Source organism: Osmerus mordax, chromosome 25, assembly GCF_038355195.1.
Source record: "Osmerus mordax isolate fOsmMor3 chromosome 25, fOsmMor3.pri, whole genome shotgun sequence".
NCBI lineage: Eukaryota > Metazoa > Chordata > Actinopteri > Osmeriformes > Osmeridae > Osmerus > Osmerus mordax.
In genome coordinates this window covers 8896529-8918543 of record NC_090074.1, presented here as the reverse complement: position 1 = coordinate 8918543, position 22015 = coordinate 8896529, and the positions used below count along the sequence as shown (strand labels likewise).

Genomic DNA, 22015 nt, shown 5'->3' with positions numbered 1-22015 from the left:
AGGGATGGAAACCGACAGGAAAGAGGGATGGGAACAGAACAAGAGTTCTGAAGATCATAACAACATCATAAAATGTGTTTCAACAACAGTGGTTTTATTATGCCAATACAATTCCCACCAACAGCATAGGCTAGGTCTATATACAGTAAATAATAATGTATATATATTCATACCAGCGTTTCCCGCAGAAAATGTGTTAGTTAAGGTGGTAGGGTGGGGTTTGCCTTCGGGGGGGGGGGGGGGGGGGGGGGGTTGTGCGATAGACTAATGCGTTATGCAAAGAAGGGAAACTGGGGGTTTGGAATGGAAGGGAAAAAACAGGACAAAGTAACACGGCGGATATCGCTATAAATTTACAAAAAATTGACAATGTTGTTAAGGCGGCAGGTGAGATTTGCTTAGGCGGCCGCCTTAACTGAAAAGTGCTGTGGAAAACCCTGCATATGTATATATTTAATATACAAATGTAGTCAATAAGTGGAATAATCAACAGCAGACAACTTCCATCACGCCACATTCCCACTACAGCAGATGCTACAGACTACGGTGTTTCAGCATGATTTGTACATACAAGTTAGTTTGACCCCGTAAATATTTTTCTATTTGTACATATGGACTCAAAGGTTGAGAAAAGCTCAAAGCTGCGTACGACCAGATGTTTCACACCTCCTGCACAGTAGCCTATCGGTTCGTGGCACATGCCCACCCTGTGTAGACGGGCCGGGAAGAATACGCTGTAGCGACCACCCAGCGTTAGTCCTCTTGATCTTCAACTCCCCCCCTGGTCAGCAGTGGAACATTCCCACTGCCCTGCATCTCCTGCTGGGAGGAACCAATGCGCTGGTACAGCAGGGGTGTTCCACTGCAGCCCTGGCCCTGCAGGTCTTTGATGTGTGCGTTCACGGGCAGGGGTTGGAGCAGTCCATCCCTGCGCCAGTAGAGTTGGTACAAACCGGGCTGGTCAACCAGGAAGCAGGAAGCGCAGACCTGAGTCAGCTGATCCACACTGACCTCTGACTTCCACTGGACAGTCCTCAGATCACTGATCTGATCGGTCCGGAAGAGCACCCGCACACACCGCTGAAACACACACACAAGCATCCACACACACACACATATACACACAAAATTGTGAAACTGTAAGTACGTAACACAACACACACACATTGGTAAAGATTCCTCTGACGCCTACCTGCTGATGCTGATGTTGCTGGGCCTCGTTGCTACGACGACGGCTCCAGGCCTTAAGAGACTGTCTGGCCTCCCTGGTCACACCACCAGGCGGCGTTGAATCACTCTGGATCAAACACAGGCTGGCATACACACTGGTCAGGTAGTAACCCCCTGGAACACACACACACACTGGTCAGGTAGTAGCCCCCTGGAACACACACACACACTGGTCAGGTAGTAGCCCCCTGGAACACACACACACACTGGTCAGGTAGTAGCCCCCTGGAACACACACACACACACTGGTCAGGTAGTAGCCCCCTGTAACACACACACACACACACTGGTCAGGTAGTAGCCCCCTGGAACACACACACACACTGGTCAGGTAGTAGCCCCCTGGAACACACACACACACTGGTCAGGTAGTAGCCCCCTGGAACACACACACACACTGGTCAGGTAGGAGCCCCCTGGAAGAAACACACACACACACTGGTCAGGTAGGAGCCCCCTGGAAGAAACACACACACAGAGGTAAGGTGGTAGCTGTCAGACAACAAATTACGTGGTTACTTGGTGGTGGTGTGTGTGTGTGTCCTCCCCTCCACAGTGAAAGTAGTGGTGTGTGTGTGTGTCCTCGCCTCCACAGTGAAAGTAGTGGTGTGTGTGTGTGTCCTCCCCTCCACAGTGAAAGTAGTGGTGTGTGTGTGTGTGTCCTCCCCTCCACAGTGAAAGTAGTGGTGTGTGTGTGTGTCCTCCCCTCCACAGTGAAAGTAGTGGTGTGTGTGTGTGTCCTCCCCTCCACAGTGAAAGTAGTGGTGTGTGTGTGTGTCCTCCCCTCCACAGTGAAAGTAGTGGTGTGTGTGTGTGTCCTCCCCTCCACAGTGAAAGTAGTGGTGTGTGTGTGTGTCCTCGCCTCCACAGTGAAAGTAGTGGTGTGTGTGTGTGTCCTCCCCTCCACAGTGAAAGTAGTGGTGTGTGTGTGTGTCCTCGCCTCCACAGTGAAAGTAGTGGTGTGTGTGTGTGTCCTCCCCTCCACAGTGAAAGTAGTGGTGTGTGTGTGTGTGTCCTCCCCTCCACAGTGAAAGTAGTGGTGTGTGTGTGTGTCCTCCCCTCCACAGTGAAAGTAGTGGTGGTGTGTGTGTGTGTCCTCCCCTCCACAGTGAAAGTAGTGGTGTGTGTGTGTGTGTGTCCTCCCCTCCACAGTGAAAGTAGTGGTGGTGTGTGTGTCCTCCCCTCCACAGTGAAAGTAGTGGTGTGTGTGTGTGTCCTCCCCTCCACAGTGAAAGTAGTGGTGTGTGTGTGTGTGTGTCCTCCCCTCCACAGTGAAAGTAGTGGTGTGTGTGTGTGTGTCCTCCCCTCCACAGTGAAAGTAGTGGTGTGTGTGTGTGTGTCCTCCCCTCCACAGTGAAAGTAGTGGTGGTGTGTGTGTGTGTCCTCGCCTCCACAGTGAAAGTAGTGGTGTGTGTGTGTGTGTGTCCTCCCCTCCACAGTGAAAGTAGTGGTGGTGTGTGTGTGTGTCCTCCCCTCCACAGTGAAAGTAGTGGTGTGTGTGTGTGTCCTCCCCTCCACAGTGAATGTAGTGGTGTGTGTGTGTGTGTGTCCTCCCCTCCACAGTGAAAGTAGTGGTGGTGTGTGTGTGTGTCCTCCCCTCCACAGTGAAAGTAGTGGTGTGTGTGTGTGTCCTCGCCTCCACAGTGAAAGTAGTGGTGTGTGTGTGTGTGTGTCCTCCCCTCCACAGTGAAAGTAGTGGTGGTGTGTGTGTGTGTCCTCCCCTCCACAGTGAAAGTAGTGGTGGTGTGTGTGTGTGTCCTCCCCTCCACAGTGAAAGTAGTGGTGGTGTGTGTGTGTGTCCTCCCCTCCACAGTGAAAGTAGTGGTGTGTGTGTGTGTGTCCTCCCCTCCACAGTGAAAGTAGTGGTGTGTGTGTGTGTGTGTCCTCCCCTCCACAGTGAAAGTAGTGGTGTGTGTGTGTGTCCTCCCCTCCACAGTGAAAGTAGTGGTGTGTGTGTGTGTGTCCTCCCCTCCACAGTGAAAGTAGTGGTGGTGTGTGTGTGTGTCCTCCCCTCCACAGTGAAAGTAGTGGTGTGTGTGTGTTTCCTACCCTCCCCAGTCAGGTAGGCAGGGTCCAGCAGCTCCATCATGTAGATCACTTCAGTCAGCACCTCCGGTTGGTTCACCTGAACCAGGAAGTAACTCAGCACTGGCAGGAAGTCATCAGCCCCAAAGTCCCGTCCTGAGGACACAGACAGGAAGTAGATGTGGACATGGGGACATAAAAACCCTGAAACCCGGTTATAGTACTCTACAGTCCTCAACTCTAATACTTAGTCAACTGTGTATTACTCTAATCTACAATCTACAGTCCTATACTCTACTGCTCTACTCTACAGGCTCTACAAGACTTTGCATTACTCTGCAGTCCTTTACTCTGCTCTGCTCTACTCTACAGTCTTTGACTCTACAGTCTTCGACTCTACTCTGCTCTACAGTTGTCTACTCTGCTCTACAGTCCTCGACTCTACAGTCCTCGACATTACAGTCCTCGACTTTACAGTCCTCGACTACAGTACTCTACTCTGCTCTATAGTCGTCTGCTCTACAGTCCTCTGCTCTGCTCTACAGTCCTCAACTCTGCTCTACTCTACAGTCCTCTACAGCCCCTTTCTCTACTGTACATAAACTGAAATATTTATTTACATTTACTGCCATTTCAAACCACAGTGATCCAGGTGGGTTTAATGTAGCCAGTGTTGATTGGCTCTTTACTATATTATCCTCAGGTGCAAGACCCCTCCCCCAGTGGTCAAAACTGTATTTGATTCATCACAATGGAAAAGAGGGTAAAAAACTAGGGTATTGGAACAGCAACCTCATACTGTATAATGTATCATATGTTATGAGGTAAAAGTTTGATTGTTCTGAGGTTCTACAATTCTGTGGTTTTCTAGTTCTGATATTATATAGTTCGGACGGTCATAAAATTGAGGTTATATAGTTCTGAGGATCTGAAGCTCTATTGGGTTCTATGGTTATGAGGTCTAAATTGACTCCTCTCTTCTATAGTTCTGAGGGTTCTATAGTTCTAAGGGTTCTCTGGTCCTATATTCCTGAGGTTCTGACCTGGTGCCGAGCTGCTCCTCATGGTGCTGTAGACCAACTTGCACACCTGCAGCAGCAGCGTCATCTTGTCCAACGGAGAATATGCTCGCCTGAGCACACGCAACTTCCTCTTCACCTTCTCCAGCCCTGCCGCCACCGCTGCCGCCACGTCCCCACCCACCCCAAACTGCTCTTCCGGGTTCCCCTCTCTGGCCAATCGCAGGCAGCGCTCCAGGTTGGGGGCGGAGCCGTCTCGCTGCTGTAGCGTCTGCAGTGTGGCGTTGAGCTGGGGCTGCAGGGGCTTCAGCACACAGCGATAAAGGGCCTTCTCCAACACAACATCTACACACACACAAAGAAACACCCTTTCAAAGTTTTTACAAAGCACAGAACTACCACTACACCTGATGCACCAGGAAACTAGTTGTTACATTGTTGTTACACTGCTGTAACTTGGTAGAACATTGTTGTAGTTACAGTGTATCAAGATATGAAGGGTGGATGGTGCAGCATGTCATACAGCAGGCCCACCTATCTCCTCCTCAGGCACCAGGGTCTCTATAGGAGGCTCCAGCTCTCCACTATCCAGCAGGAAGCTCTTAGCACTGGACAGGAAGAGGCGGAGCTTTTGCAGCAGCTCCACTGCATCTGATTGGCTGTTGGGCTTCAGCTCCTCCTCCCTCTGCAGCCGAAGGAAGTCCTGGACTAGCGCGCCGAAAGCTGTCTGTCTGTCCACCGCCAGATCCTCCACTATCCTCGCCACGCGGCGCCCGGGCACGAAGAACGACACGAACGCAGCGCTCAGTTTCCTGAGGGCAGAGCCTGGCTGGCGTGGAGGGGCGGGGTTACTGGAGCCCCTGGTGAATGGCGGTCGCTGTGGGCTCTCTACGGCTTCCTCTAGGCTGCTCAGGGAGCTACAGCTCTCCAGCTCGCTCAGAGAGGGGGCTAGTCGGTTCTCCTGGGTGACACACAGCAGCACCTCTTCTTCCTGCTCCTGGCCTGGCTCCGCCTCCTCGTCCCTCTCTTCTGACTTTTCTCTCTGTACTCTTGATGTCTCAGCTAATTCAATCTCTATTTCATTTTGCGTTCCCTCCTTTCCTCCTCCCCCCTCTCCTCCTCCTTCCTCTTCTCCTCGACCTTCCGTTCCCCCTCCTCGCCCTCCTCCCTCCCCTCCCTTGAGAAGCATTTTGGGGATGTGGTAGTCTTGTTCTGTGGTAGGAGACAGGGTGGGGGGTATGTGGTAATCTTCTTCTGTGGTAGGAGACAGGGTGGGAGGCATGAGGCTTGTCTTCTTTTTAGGAGGCAGCACTGGGACGGGCTGGAAGCACTTTGTGGATGAGGCTGTCTGAGGGTCTGTACATGGTGTTCCCTCCACAGTTTCTCCCCTAACCCCCTCCACAGTCATCCCCCTTTTCCCCTCATTGCTTCCAACAGCTAACGGAGTCTTCTGCCCCCCATTGCCTCCCCGGAATCCCCTGCCCTTAGTCTTGGCCAACAGAGGAGGGGGAGGTGGTGAAGCCACAGGAGGGGACAAGGGCCCGGAGGTTTCTGTGGAGACTCGCACCTTCAAGCTGCGTTTGAACTGGTGGCGTCGGTGCACTGCATCCTGGGATTGCAGAAAGAGGGGGTTGATGAAGCAGAGTGCTCCCTGCTCATGCCCATAGTTCAGCTCCCTGGGGCTGCGTGTTCTGATTGTACAGAACTCCTGGAAGAGTGTGGGGCTTCCTTGAGGGGTGGAGCAATATTCAGGGGAGGGGAGAGGGGGCATGGCCTTTTCCTCGGATGCTCCGCCCCTCGGCCCACGGAAGTTGAGCTGGGAATTCCAGAACTCTGCAGGACGAACACACACACCATAATAACTAACCCTGGATGAGGTTAGGCGTGAGATCCCAATGGTTGCCACGGTACTCACCCACTCCCATGTGAGAGATGGACTCTAGCTGTTTGTGGGAGGTTGCCTTGGCAATGGCCACTGGAAGCTCCAGGGTGAAGGGCAATACATCCCTGATCAGAGACATTACTAGAGTTCACAGACATTGCAAGAGTTCACAGACATTGCTAGAGTTCACATACATTACGAGAGATTACACACATTACTAGATATCAGAAATACAGATCACAACAGGTCTTAGACATTACTAGAGTTCAGACATTACTAGACATCACACATATTATAAAACATCACAGACATGCAGATCACAGACATTACTAGAGATCTACCTGCTGACACAGTAGAATGCGATGAGACGACAGAGGTCAGGGAAGCTGATGGCAGCACTCTCCAAAGAGAAGGCTAGATAGAGGGGGAGGGAGGAGGATAGTGGAGAGGAAGGGAGGGAGGGAGGAAGTAATGAGTCAGGTGTTGCATAGGTGTGTGTATGTAAGTAAGGGTGTGACATGGTGTGTATGTGCGAACTGTGTCTGAGGGTGGGGGGGGGTGGGGGTGGTGGTTCTTACTGCAGTCCAGTTCCCGGATGACTAACTGTTTGACGAAGGAGGGAATGCTGTCATCCGCCAGACGTACACACAGAACCTTCTTCTGGGAAGTGCTGGACTTGCGCACCAAAAACGTCTAGGAACACAACACCAGCGCACTCAACATCTGACTCTTGCCTAGGGGTGTGTATGTGTGTGTGTGTACACAAATGTGCTTGTGTGTGTGTGTATATGTGTGTAGCTGCGCATATTCAATATGTGTCTGTGTGTGTGTGTGTGTGTGTGTGTGTGTGTGTGTGTGTGTGTGTGTGTGTGTCTGACCCCTGGTGGCTCCCTCTGCAGGATATGCAGAGCAGTGGCAGAGTTGATTGACAGCTGCAGCCAAACGGGGTGTGTGAGGAGGAGACGGTCCAGCACACTGACGCTCCTCAGAGAGCCTCTCTGAGGTCCAGCACACTTCAACGCTGGGGGCTGGGGGTCCGGAAAGTCATACAACGGCTCGCCCTGCATCTACACTTACGGACAGGCACACATATACACAAACACACAGAGACAAATAAAGACAGACACATAAATCAATACAAACGTGTGGTAATAAGTAGTCATTTTCCATAACATCCAGCGCCTCCTACACTGAGAGTAGACGGTTATTTACGAAAAATTACAGGATGTCTGCAGCAATGCCTAAAATCTGCTATCAACTGGAGGGACAATTATATGACATTTTCTCAAGAGCAATTCCTGAGGGGGACACCAACATTACTGCTGTAACACAGCACATTAAAAAAGCGCCATTCCCCCCTGTCCTCCCCGTGTTTCCGCCTATAGTCTGCAGTAGTGAAAGAATAACCAGATAGACAACAGTAAGACTGTACATTAGTTATGAAACAACTAACAGTCTGAAGGTTGGTACAAGGCGGCCTCGCGCTAGGCCAGTCCAGACTTGCTGCGCGCAGAAGATATGTGGCACAACATGTAGGCCGGAGACGGTGTGCTCAACACGGCGAGAAAGTTACTGGTTAACAGACAGTAGGCTAAATACGCACTATCCACATCCAGATAAGAAGACAACAAACAGGTAGCAGGAAACTATATTATAGAAGGCTGCGCGCCTAGTAGGCTAGCCTATCAATCCTACTTCCAATTTACAAACATGCTTGTCCAACTGATTCCAAACTTTCTATGATGTGCGATGAATTCCTGTGCCGTGATAAATGGAAAAGCCTACCTTTATGCACCCAATTTCGCGCAGTCATTAACACGATGAGATCCTATCCACTGGAGCTTTAATCGAAGATGTCGGAACTTTTAGACACCGTGAAGTGTTTATGATCCGCTTCCAACTCGACCCTTATTGTCATTCTCACAGTTCGGTGGCAGGCAGTTATTATCGTATAGCTGGGACTCTCCAACATGTGGAGACGTCTCCCAGAACTAGGCGCATGACTAACAACTTCCTTAACTCGTGTCTTCCTTATTTTCCATTTACGCATAGGGAAATTGTCTTACTCAGCGGGCAGGGTGAGAATACAGACCTCAACTTTGACAAACGTGTGGGCTGAACGTTTATTTCTGGGACGCTGCGCCTTTCAGCGCCATTGACAAGGATTTGAGGTGAACGGGTAACGTAAAGTAGCGTATCTTTGTAAATATAGTCTATAAAAAAAATGACTTTGTTTAACGGCTCGGTTTTGTCTTAGACAATAAAAAGTTAGGAGAGGCTATAACCTAACAGCCTAAATGCCAGTAGCCTACCAAAGTGTTAAAGCCATACACTTTATTTTCGTGAATGTTGGCTCTACTTAAATGCACAATAGAAACAGGAACAAAGCGCAATCAAATGTAATGTCAAATTATATTGTCCACTGATAAAGAACAGGTGAGTGGACCAATTATCCTAGGACCAGATTATGAAGTTGGACATTGGGCCGGAAGAGCCATCTGTTTTCTTAAATGGATTGTTACAGACACTTTTTCTGGATATAGATATTTTTGCTTTGGAGATGAAGGCATTCAAGGTTGCCCTCATAGCATAGCAATATCCATTGTCAAACACTCAGTTACCACACAACTAGTTAGAAGAACCCAACTACCACTTGCGTTAGCAAACTGGAACACCTCCCACTGAAACGTACCAAGTGAAAACCGGAAACGGATATAATCATCGGAAATATTGCACCGCGTTAGGTAAGACTCATACGATGTGTTCTTTCTTAACTTAATACACTATTCATATTAGTCAGGTATGGGTGAACTAAAACACAAAGCTTATAGAAAACTGTACTTCATACGCTAATTAGTTCTAAGCGCTATTTGTGCCAACTCTTTGTACCGGCTGGACAAGATGGCTATCATCATTAACTTGCTCTGGCCATACGACTGCTACTACTAGCTTAGCTAGACTAGCCTAGCTAGCTAGCTTTCTCTAAACATACTTGGCACGCTATTATCTAGCTAGCTAGCCAGCCAGTTACTGTCATATTAATTGACATTAACTATCTATTATTATCTATCGCGCTTACCCGCCGCCTAGCTTTATAACGATATTATTTTATGTTTGAAATGGGCAATGTGGGTGCTGGCTAGCTAGCTGACGTTTACAGACACGCCATACGATAGGTTAGCCTGACGAGCTAGTAGCCTAATTGTTTTCTAACAAAGTGTCTAGACCAAACGATTGGCTAACTAACCCTACATGCAGTGTTTGTGAAAAGACAAGGGAGAAGAGATTTTTGAAAATAATTCTATCAGTTTATGAATACAAAATATCTATTGTTCCGAACTCGCTAATGCGTTTCCGACGTGTATAGGCTAGTAACGACTAACGTTAACTGTCTCATAAGAACGTGCTAGGCCAATTTCAAAAGACGGGCAATATAATTCGCTAAAGATGACGTTTAATGTATTAAAACATTTAGGATAGTTTTGTAATAGACTAGTATAAATTGAAAATATCCCAGTGTTGGTAAGTGCCGTTCGGGTATATTTATCTTTATGAAACTGTTATAACTAGGCTATCCACTTCATAGTTTCTTCTTAGTTTTCCGTTTTACTTTCAGTATAATAACAATAACTAGAGAGGGTACAATTTATGGGGAAATTGTGGGGTGTGCTCCTGTATTTCTGTTCGCCCTTCGACTGGTTAGCTCCTGCGATTCCCACACAGCAGAAGTCTATTAGTTAGCTAGCTCTACAATTTACCGGGTTTGAATCTAGGAGCAAAACGGAGCACAGCTGTAGGTATGCAGGTAGCAACGCTAGTGCTAAATAACTATTTACCTGGTTGGCTCCATGACGCCCCCCCCCCCCCCCTCAAAAGTTGTAATAATCATTGTTACAACAAAACCAAAGACTTATAAGTTATGTTATTATGTTTAACCATGTATTTAACACATCCTGGATATAAAAAGAAAAAAAATTAAAACACATTTCTAGTGATGCAAAATAAAAAGGTAATAGTCAGCTAAACAATAACTTTTAACCTCAAACATGATGTGCTCTCTCCCCTGCTGACAGCCATCTCTGCACATCTCTGGTCCCTCAATGCTAATATATAAAAGCTTCCATAGCATTTCATCAGTATGATACTGAGTACTCAAGTCGACACAATTTTTCTGCTGCAGTTCAATATCCCGGGGGAATGAGGCGAACGACTGGTCTGTCTTCATTACGTGATATGCCGTTGTTATAAGTCGTACAGTAACACGATGGGCATCTGCATTTAACCATTGTGTTGTCTTCGGGTCATTGTGACCCTTCAGTGTTGCGACAACTTTACCTCATACAAAAATAAAGTGAACCATTTTCTTTTAACCGTCGGGCTTTCTCACACCCCCCACAGCGCGAAGATTAACCCTTGTGTTATCTTCGGGTCATTCTGACCCATCAGTCATTGTGACCCACCGTCGCATTGCGACAAATTTACCTCCTACAAAAACAAAGTGAAGCATTTTCTTTTAACTGTCGGGCTGTCTCAGACCCCCCACATTGCAATGGTTAAAAGAAAATTATTTGTATTTGTTTTTGTATTGGGTAAAATTGGGTAAACACAACGGTGGTTCGTTATGAACCTTTGGGTCATGTGACCCGAAGGCAGCACAAGGGTTAAAAGAAAATGCTTTTTATTTGTTTTTGTATTGGGTAAGGTTGTCGCAGCACAACGATGGGTCGTTGTGAACTAGGGCTTCAACGATTAGTCGACATTATCGACAACGTCAACAGTAAAAAATGTGAACTCATAGGACCTATTTCAAATGCCTGCAATAACGTGATTTGACCAGTGCGGCACTGTAGAAAAGAAAAGAAAACAGCGCTAAAATGTCTGCGTGCAAACGGAGCAGAACAAGTCGCGTCACTAAAAATACTGTTATCTGTAATGCATGCAAGGCGGAACTTGCTTTCCATGGGAGTACAATGTGCATGCTGGAACATTTAAAAAGGAAACATCCCTGCACGAGAGGAGATGGAAACGGTAAGAAGTGAGTGTGCTGCAGCTGGAACTGAAGATGGCCAGCTAGCGACACCAGTTGATAAAAACGCATTACGCAGTATTTCACGCATACTAACTCCGTAGCAACATGTCCACAGACAGCAGTTAGACATGCATTACAGACATAAAGCTAGGAATGTAAACAAATCTCTTAAATTAGGCAGCAGCATTGAGAGCTTCATTTGTAGACAACAGGGTTATGTTCAATGAAAAACAGTGAGTAATTGGACAAAAAGAGATTGTTCTGTTCAGTTGGCTCAAAGTGCAATAAAAATATTTTTTTCAAAAACTAAAGTGATTTCCTGGCTTAATTTATTAGTGAGAATAAGTATAACTCAATGTTTTAACAGATTGCAAACACTGAAAAATCATTCAAAGCCTAGGATTAATCGGTGAAAAAATAGATGATTAGTCGACTAATCGTTCTAATAATTGTTATATTAGTCCATTATCAAAATAATCGTTTGTTGCAGCCTTATTGTGACCCGAAGGCAGCACAAGGGTGAAATTCCTGACCTGCATGGTCAACGGCCCGGAAAATAGATTGTCAACCACCCGCTTAGCTGTCACGCAAACCAGGTGCTGTCTGCTATTAGAATGGCTGGTCAGGGATTGTTTTTGAAAATTTTCGGTGCCTGTGTAAAAAGATCCACTTTTTTCTGCTTTAGACGGGAACATAGGACAGACGACACAGTGCATCTTAGTTACATTAAAAAAAGTCGATTCCGTTTGAGCTCGTAGCTTTCCTTTGCTGCCATCTGCCTTCAGTTTCTCGCGCCAGTCTTGTGCCAGTTGTTAAAAAACGGAAAGTAAATAAAAATACAAGCAACGCAATCGCTAACAAGACAAACCTTTTGACACTGACGTTGTCTATGTAGTCCAAATATTGAGGGATCCTTAAGGGTGGGTAAATAAATAATAATAAAAAAGAAATATATATAAGTGAACAATGGTTGCACCTAATAATGCATTTACTTATTCTATGGGACGTACAGGGGTATTTCAACATGTGAACTCTTGGTCTGCTGCAGGAAAATGCTGCACTATTTGTATGTCGCCTCGGATATCATTGTCTAAATGCCCCCTCCCTCCAACCAGGTGTCCCCTTGTCTCCAGTGCCATGGAGAAGAACAACTCTATCAAGCTGTTTGTGGGGAACCTACCTCTGGAGACTAGCCAGGAGGATCTGAACCAGCTTTTCGCCCCATACGGAGAGGTCGTGACCTGCAGTCTCCTGCGGCAGTTCGCGTTCATCCACCTCCAGAGCGCGGGCGCCGCTGACCGCGCCATCAGGGAACTCAATGGGAGGGACTTTCGCGGGCGCAACCTCGTCGTGGAGGAGTCCCGCGCGCGACCTCTGAACTCCACCAAGGTGTTTGTGGGTAATCTGAGCGCACTATGTACAGCGGATGACCTGCAGGAGCTGTTCCAGACGTTTGGGAAGGTTCTGGAATGTGACAAGGTTAAAGGTCAGTTACGGGCATTGTGGCAGGGTTTTGTGACTCCCTTCAATCTTGCGTAGACACAGACATAGAACAATAGTGGCAAGGAGAAATAATAGTCTGTGTAAAATGTAAATATATTAGTGGTGGACCGTTATCGGCGTTAACGCACTGCGACTCGCCGTTAATCTATTCTCAAAGTTGGGTTGGGAGCTGGGTCTATACTACACAAGCTATGATGACTTTCACCTTGATATTTTAGCGCGGAAGTATACCTAGCCGAATTGCACTGTAGGGGGCGAGAACGAGTCTTAGAACCTGTGTGTATGCCTTGTGTATGAAATTATCACATCAAACGTGACGTGCTAACATGGATGCAGCTATGAAGCCGCCAGGTTTGCTACAGGGAAAATTTATTTTTAAGAAGCTTCCCAATGGAAACCTCGACAAGACTAAGGTTGTTTGCACCTTGTGCTATGCAGAATTAGTTTACTGTAGGAGTTCTTCCAGTCTCAAATACCACCTAATCGCAAAGCATCCCTTAGCTAATGCGGAAGATGCCGGGCCGAGCACTGATGTGAGTTGCACTCAAACTACGATGTTTGAGTGCAACCGAGGCAAGCCCGTCAGCACAGCTCTATCAGCCAAGCTAACTAATCTAATAAACAGTTAATAAACACAAGTACATCTTATTGAACATAATTTATTTTCATCACCAATTATCATAGTAGAACAGCTTTCTCAAGCAATTTGTGATGCATTTTGGAAACAGGAGATGAGCTCCTGGTCTAATGCGCCACCTGGCTTGAGAAACCCGTTCTCAAAGACTTACTTTTAGTCATTGTTTGGGTAGCACACATTCTGAATGCCTTCGGCGGAATTCAAATGAGCCATTTTAATCTACATTAATGTAGATTAACGCCAAGATTACAGTGAGATTAATCTAGATTAAAAAAATTAATCTATGCCCACCACTAAAATATATAGAGCAGGGGGCTACAATATTTAAAACTCTACTGCCCTCCCGTGAGAGTCAGAGGAATCTAGTGTGAGAACCCGAAGTGGGCAAGTGAGGGAGAAAACGATACTGACAACACGATGACTGTTAGTCAGAGAGCATTATGTCTGTGTGTCGTCCCTCCCACAGCCCGCCTGTCGTCTAACGCTGGCTATGCCTTCGTGCATATGGAAAGAAAGGAGGATGCCCTCCAAGCCATCGAGGCGCTCCACGGGACCACCTTCAAGGGCCGCCAGCTGTCCGTGGAGCTCTCCAAGGTGCAGCCTAGCAAGCCCACCACCACGGCAAAGGTGGGGGGCGTGGGGCTGGGCATGTACCCCAGCGAGGTCCCCCTGACCAAGCCCTCCATGGAGCACCACCAGAGCCAGGCCGCCGTGCTGGCTGCAGCTGCGGCGGCAGCAGCAGGCCTGCCCCTTCAGGTGCAGCAGAGTGTTCACAACTCGTTCTACAACACCACCAGCTTCGACCCCACCTATGCCGCCCTCAAGGGCCTCACCTCCGCCAGCGGCTCAGACCGCACGCCTGTCAGCCCTGCCGTGTATGGCGCCCTCGCCAGCCAGGTGTACGGCTCCGTGGCCAACCAGGTGTACGCGGATGCTGCCTCTGCCACCACCCCCGCCTACGATGGCCAGTTCGACCAATCAACAGTCCCGGAGGCGACCTCCGACCCCACAGCGGTGTTCGAGGCGGCCAGGGCGCGGTTCTTCCAGCAGGGCCAGCAGGTTCTGGCGGAGCAGCAGGCCGGATCCAAGGCCGGGGAGCGGGACCGGAGCCCCGTCAGGCGCACTGCCCCCCTCCTGCCCGACCCAAGCCCCACCTCCTTCCCTCAGTCACGCCCTAAACGCCGTGCCCTGCTGCCCACACCCCCCGGGGGGCCAGAGGACCCAGCTGCAGACGGAGACCCCATAGCCAGGTAACTTTTCAAAGTCAGGGTTTTATACTGCAGCAATTAAATAAGAAAAACAAGATACATATGTGTATATATATTTTTTTTAAAGGTTTCATAATTTTTTTCTTCGGAAAATGTAAGTGAAAACAACAAGGATTTAAAGAGAAGAACAAAACAGTGCAGTCAGTAATGCAGATTGGTAATGTAAACAGAATGGTGGTGCAAACAGAACTGGTGTTGGTACCACAAGATAACATTTTGAGTTAAGTCCAATGTCTTCGTATTGTGCCTGTACATTTTGTAGAGAAATGTGTCGTGCCACAACAGTTCTTTGCAATCGCACAAATGCTCCTTTTATATTATTATTATTATTATTAGGGAGTTGGAAAGACGGGAGGTCAGCAAACTACATTTCCGCATACAGCTTTGTGCGCCATTAATTCAAGTAGGCCTACAAAGATTTTTTAAAAAGAGAATGTAGCTAGCTACCCACAACATAGCCCAGACCTCACTGCAACCTTAAAAGTGCAGTGTCCACTTGGACCTGTCAAGTGAATTATGTACAAGTAGTTTGCTACACTCCAAATATATTTTGAGACTTCAGGGGCATATCCGACCAAAATGGCCGCAATTTTGAGACTTTGGAAATCAAATATGAGTAAGTACTTTTATTTGTCGAGTACATCATATATTTTTTTAATAATTGGAATCTACATGTCGTCATTTTTATATAAACAATGTATTCATTGAATTTAAAGAAAATTTGCCATTATGGAAGCAAATCAGTGACATAATGTTTTGAATTTTAAAAGGCATTGAATACTTAATATTGAAATTTAAACGACACAGAATTCTCATATGAATATATTTCAATGTAAAATAAAATTCAGGTTGCTCAAATTCGAGCCTAAAAAATGTAGCCTATCTAATTTGAGATGAAAAATGTTGATCTTAAAAAATTGAGATTGTAACATCCGGGATATCAAGGATAGGTAGAGCAATCGAGCCTCAATGCAAGATTTGATCACATCGGACTCACCGAAGCATGGTCTTTTTCGCTGGTAATCATCATGCGTTTTATCTTCTCTATTGCTCTACCTATCCTTGGTATCCCGGATGTTGCAGTCTTTTTTCTGCTCAAAATTTTTCGCCTTGAATTTGAGCAACCATTTCCGACCCTTGAATATTTGGATCTGAATATTTTTTTTTTACATTGAAATATATATTAATATGTGAATTTGGTGTTGTTTAAATTTCAATATTAAGTATTCAATGCCTTTTTAAAATTCAAAGCATTATGTCACTGATTTGCTTCTATACCATATTGTGATATATGAAAGGACCTATATCAGGATATGAGATTTTGGTCATGGCACAGCCCTACTGTGAACTCAAACAGCACACTATAAGTAATTAAGAACACTAGTGTCAAAGGGTGAATTGGAGATGATTGTTCATGCTTTTATTTCCTCTCGTTTATATTATTGTAATAGTCTATTTACCTGTTTGAGTAAGAAGTAGCTTGGCCGTCTCCAGGCTGTTCAGAACTCTGCTGCAAGGCTTTTAACGCATATTAACAAAAGAGCACACATCACACCTGTTTTAGCATCACTTCACTGGTTACTAGTCCAGTATAGAATTTAAAATCCTGGTCCTTGCATGGTCAAGTTCCTCCTTACATCTCTGATTTGATACAGCTTCATACCCCCAGTCGTAATCTGAGGTGCTTAGGTCAGAAGCTATTGGTGGTTCCCTGTACTCATTTTAAAACTAGAGGGGATCCATCATGCTGAGAAGCGGCTCCTAGGCTGTGGAATGTCTTGCCTCCCCTTCTACGGTGTGCGACTTCTGTCGAAGCTTTTAAAAATAAATTGAAGACTCTGCTATTCAAGCAGGCTTTTAGTTAGTCGAGGGTTTTTTATGGTTGTTTGTCATGTTTTCTGTTTAAAATGTTCTTGTATTTGAATTTGTGGTGTTGTATTGCATTTTGTTGTGAAGCACTTTATGATTTGTATCTGAGAGGGGTGCTATACAAATACATTTTACTTACTTACTAATACATTTAAAAAGGGGAAAAATTGTGTTGCAGGTTTTTTTAAGGTGCTGGCCCTAAATTATCTGCCTGTGCCCCTAAAACTTTCCATTAGGGGCTACAGTGTTACTAGTAAAAAAAATAAAAAAATAAGTTGGTCTGGAGCCCTGCCTAGTGAAGAGACGGTATATATTGTTAGGTTGTCCGGTGTTGTGATGTACTGTAGACATGAGGCCTCTATAACATGACGCTTCTCCCCTCCCCAGGTGCTATGCAGAGTACTATCAGCAGGTGCAGCAGTACCAGCAGTACCAACAGTACCAGCAGCAGTACCAGCAGTACCAGTACGGCTACCCGCCCCCCCCGGCCATGCCCCCGGTCACCATGCCCACCGCCTCGCCGATGGAGGGACACCTGGCCACGCCCAGAGCGTATGACCCTCCTCCAGCACACAGGGAGCCCCTCCTCCATCGCTATGACTACTCTCACCTCCACACGCCAGAGCCCCCGTACCGATAGCCCCCCCTCCCACTGTAGTTGTGTGTGTGTGTGTGTGTGTGTGTGCGTGCTTTTGAGAGGATTTGAAGAGTGTACGGATTGCATGAGCGGTGTGTATGTGCGGTCACCAGAAGTTAATTCACCACCCCCTTGTCCTAAGGGCTCGTGTTAAACGGTACCTAGGTAGGTAATTGTTGGTTAGTTTAGGTCATGATTGGATGAACCTCCAAGATGGATAGACAGGCAGACATGGTATTTTTTATGTTCCAATCAGTAGGTTCTAGATTTCCAACTATTGGTTCTAGGTTCCCATCAATAGATTTGAGGCAGCACCGGGCCCCATGTTGGACTGCCGGTCTTCTCCACCCAGAGAAGTGCCTTGTCCAACTCTGAAGTCAAGCGCATTTGTAAATGATTGCAGAACTTCTCTGGACAGAATGTTAGTGTGCCGGGTTTAGGGTTGTTGGGGTGGGGGCTAGGCTTGTGGTTTGGTGTGGTAGGGTGGGGGTAGTGGAGTGTCAGGCAAGGTAGAAATGCTACCTGTGTGGACAGCTCCAATAACGGTTTCTAGAGCAGTTAAGTGTTTGAGGCAAGTGAGCCAAGCATAGTCAGGTGGGATTACCTTTGCCTGGTTGGTTAGTTTAGCCTGGTGGGGTTGGTTTACCCTAGTTTGGTCAACTTATCCCAATGGGATTAACCTATCCTAGTGTGGTTAGCCTATTCTGATGGCATTAGTTTAGCCCTGGGTGGTTAGTTTAGATAGGTGGGGGAAGCCTAGCCTGTTGTGGTTAGCTTAGCCCAGTGTGCTTAGCTTAGCCTAGTCTAGTGTGGTTAGCCTAGCCCGGTTGTGTTAACCTAGCCCAGTGTGGTTAGTCTAGCCCGGTGTGGTTAGCTTAGCCTGATGTGCTTTGCTTAGCTTGCAGGACAGATGAGTGAATGAGTGTGGATGTGGATGGATGACTGTGTATAAGTGACTGTGGCTATAGGGATCTGCCAGTGGCTTACCTATGATAACACACACACACACACCTGTTGACCAGATCTTATGTTGAGTCCAAGAGAAATGGTGAATGTTATGTTCTGTTTCTCTTCAAGGGTGGGACAGCCTACACACACACACACACACACACACACATTCAATTCAGGGAACTCCATATTTTTTTCTATTAGAGGTGAGGTTGAACTTTTGTCTCGGAACAGTCGGTAATAACAGAGATAAAAGATAAATGCTGGTCCAAGCCACGAATGCTGTCCCCCTTCTAGTGGCTGAGCACCACAAACACCCCTACCCAAACAGCACCTGTAGGGACTGGGGTGTGGAGATGCCTTGACCCCTGACCTTTAACCCTGAGCTCTGACCCTTGCCCTCCTGTAGGGTCATGGTGGGGGTCAGGGGTCACGTCAGGAACAGCCAGACCACGCCCACACACCGTCTGGGCAGGACAGACTGTTGACACACTTTTACTTTGTCTTTATTTTATTTTTGGGTTGATTTAAAAGCCGATGTTGATGAAGATGGTAATCCTTGTTTTTTTTCTGTGAGTGGATCATCAAAGTCATGGGTTTTAATGAAATGTTGAACCAGATTGACAGGCCAGGTTTAAAACGTCTATTTTCTTCTACTTCTTCTCTGAAGCGTATGTAACCCCTTTGAAACATGAAGCATCTCAAGGTGAAGTCATGACGGAAGTGGTTCCTTGGTTTGAGAATAAAGACCTAACTGTAACCATGTGAGATACCTGCCTCGACCCCCCCCTCCCCCATCTCCCCTCCCAACCCAAGCTGAGATACCCGGAGCTGATCCCTAGGAGTGGATGAGTTAGGGTCCTCTCTTCTCCTCCCCCGATCTCTCTCACACACGCGCACACACACGGTCCTGTGTATTCCACCTGTCTGCTGTGTTCATGCATGTGAGTGTACTGATCTTACTGCTCCTGCAGCCACGTTTTCCCTCTCACTGACTATTACAGCTCACAGCTGATTGGCTGCTGACAGACAGGCCCCTGGAGCAAGGCTCCTGATTGGCTCTCTGGACGCCCAGGGTGGTGACACGGGGGAAGGTTTCCATGGACGCTGGTGGAGACCACCAAGGTAAACCCCCCCCCACGCCCCCCCCCCCCCCACGCCCCCCTACCAACAACCACACACCTGGCAATCACACACCTGACCACTCTCAGCCCTCACCTGATCCAGAAGGGGGCTGGTATTAATGGATGTATTCCCAGTCTGAGAGGGGTGGAGAAGCTGGTAACGCCTCCTCCCAGTTTACTTTCATGACTGCACTTTGACCACTCCTGACCATGACCACACAGACCTGACACTGTATTACAAATATCAACAACCACAACAGTGGACCACACCGCTCTTGACCAAACTACACCACAACACATCACACACAGCATCCACCCTTGACCACACTAGAACCACACAACCATACCTGACCATGACCCCAGATGACCTGCCCGCTCCTAGAGTCCTTTCGCCCTGCCGTCGCCTCATGTCATAACTCATAGGTCAGGCTCCATCTACAGTTGCCATGGATATGTTTGTCATACATCATCTAGCGTCCTTATCTACTGATAAAGGGGGTTGAGGGAGGGGAGGTTGGGGTTGGAGAAGTTGCCCATACTTGTGTTGTGGCGTGTTTCTCTGAGGTGTTTCCTGCCAGAGGGGAAGTAGTCACGCTCTAATGAGGAAGTAGGAAGTAGGGTATCTCCGTCTGTCGCACGGCATGCTGGGTGAGTAACCTGCCTCCACCAACCAGGTACAGAACCGCCCACCACCTCAGCCAATCACTGACAACCTGTACACCACGTTAACCAATCACTGACAGCTTGGACAGTGCCCTCAACCTATCACTGACCACCATGGCACGTTGTGGTTGTGCCAGAGAAGCAGGCTAAGATGGAGCCCACAACCGGCTTCTCACCTCGTTGCCAGAAAGAAATGATGAATAAACAAATGACAATTACTCAATTTTATGGTTTTGATTTCATGTTATTTCTTTTTATTTTTTTAATGTGTAATTTGAAAGTCATGAATTTCAATTTTCTGTCTTCTTCCTAAGGTTGAATAAATAACTTAGAGATGACCAGCACGTTTGGTGTTTCACTTCTTCTGTGGTAGTGATATAGGTGGGGGGTTATCATGTTCACGCTTCTGTACCTTAAGTTTCCTTTACTGAGGTATGACAAGGGCACACGGGGTCACAGAAAGACAGGATTTGAACCTCAGTCTCTAAGGTCACAATGATGGACAGCAGCTTCCAGGTGTAAAACTGTTCCAGGCCGCTAGGGGACCCACCATTACAGCTGTAAAGATGGGGATGGGACAAATCAAAGTGATCTGTTGTGAAGTTACAAGTACAATAAGGTCATTCTGCATAATCAAATTCTTATGACATGACAGGGAACAGGTACAAGGTACGTATTAAAATATATACAACACTAGCAGCAAAAATATCTGGCAGTTAAAAACTAAGTAAAACTAACTAAATGTGAGTAAAGCTCAAAATCCTTGTGTACAAAATCAATTTTTTTCCATTCGTTGGGAACACTGCACATTATATCTTACATTAAAACATGACAAAAAAAATAGCAATATTTAATTATGTTACAGAAAATGACGGAAATAAATATATTGGGCAGTATCTGCATTATTCATTACAAACTTACAAAAAGTAAAGATTTAGCATTCCTGTGAATCAATAAACTAATATTTAGTTTTATAACCAAGGTTTTTGAGAACTGCTTCACATCTGTGCTGCATGGAGATGACCAACTTTTGGCACCTGTAAACGGGTGTTCCAGCCCAGGATGATTTGACAACCTTCCACAGTTCCTCTGCATTTCTTGGTTTTGCCTCAGAAACAGCATGTTTGATGTCACCCCACTAGTTTTCTATTGGATTAAGGTCCAGGGATTGTACTATAAACCACCTTGTCCGTGTGAGCAGACCAGGTGAGGTCATTGCTGATGCTCACCCCGCGGAACCTGAAGCAGCTGACCTTCTTCCACTTTGGAGCCGTTGATGTGTAGGGGTGCATGCTCCTCCTCCTGCCGCCTCCCATAGTCCACAATCATCTCCTTGGTCTTGCTATTTGGAGTTCCAATCACCACCTGTATGTAGATCCCCTCTTACCACAGTCACTTTGCAAAGTCTTGTCTAGTCTTGCTACCTGTGTATACCCTGCCACCCTGACAGACCGTTAGGATGTACACTGCCACCCTGACAGACCCTGTTAGCATGTACACCAAACCAGTTTCTTGGATCAGCTTCCTGCTCTCATTTGCCCCTGACCATCCTCCTGTAGATTTGCTCCTCTAATATCTGTTGTTCCTGTACTGACACTCACTTGTTCGGATTATCTCTTTGTACCTTTGGAACCTGTTATAACATTTTTGTTCCGCACTTGGATCCAACTACTGGTCCCCTTCCCATGTTAGTGACAGATACACTACACATACAAAAGTATTGTGACACCTACACATTAAACCTATGGGAGCTAACGTTCTCTTATCCATTAACTTTTGAACATTTCAACCGTAAATATTGTAAATACTGTCTACAAAATATTGGTAATTTTTGTATTCAGCATGTTTCATCATAAAGCAGAAGTTTCAAAATAAATGAAAAAGAGAACACCATTAATACTACAGTATGTTTTACAAACACTTTATTAAAGTGAGTCATTAAAATGAACTTTAATGTGTATTTGAAATGAATACATTGTTATTATAATAACCAGATAAACTGAAATAAAGGACATAATGCTGCACAATGAGATGCGGCTGCTCTATGTTAATTGTCCTACATCTACATACATTAGCGTAATCTATGGAGCAGCCGTGTTCTGTACTCTTTTATTAAGAATCTTTTATCAAGAGGACAACTGTTCTATCATCTCCACATATAGACTACAGTATAGAATGTTC

General features: G+C 46.5%; 2 protein-coding genes across 3 annotated transcripts; one reads left to right on the top strand and one right to left on the bottom strand.

Moving 5' to 3' along the window:
- Positions 1-82: 82 nt before the first annotated feature.
- On the bottom strand, positions 83-8164 carry rin1a (Ras and Rab interactor 1a). The gene is made up of 10 exons (XM_067228847.1): positions 7942-8164; positions 7035-7223; positions 6735-6849; positions 6498-6570; positions 6190-6281; positions 4809-6107; positions 4299-4619; positions 3280-3411; positions 1193-1344; positions 83-1080 (listed from the first exon to the last, which is right to left on the bottom strand). The coding sequence occupies exons 2-10, from the start codon at positions 7221-7223 to the stop codon at positions 754-756; spliced, it is 2700 nt and encodes an 899-aa protein (XP_067084948.1). The 5' UTR covers positions 7942-8164; the 3' UTR covers positions 83-753.
- A 119-nt stretch (positions 8165-8283) lies between these two features.
- On the top strand, positions 8284-20172 carry rbm14a (RNA binding motif protein 14a). Of its 2 annotated transcripts, none has more exons than XM_067228849.1 (5): positions 8284-8327; positions 12301-12671; positions 13792-14575; positions 16850-19172; positions 19736-20172. In XM_067228849.1, exons 2-4 carry the CDS (start codon positions 12323-12325, stop codon positions 17100-17102), a joined length of 1386 nt encoding a protein of 461 aa, XP_067084950.1. In that variant the 5' UTR covers positions 8284-8327; positions 12301-12322; the 3' UTR covers positions 17103-19172; positions 19736-20172. The 2 variants fall into 2 exon arrangements, with proteins under 2 accessions (XP_067084950.1, XP_067084949.1); XM_067228848.1 differs by lacking the exon at positions 8284-8327 and adding an exon at positions 8859-8900.
- The last annotated feature ends 1843 nt before the right edge of the window (positions 20173-22015 follow it).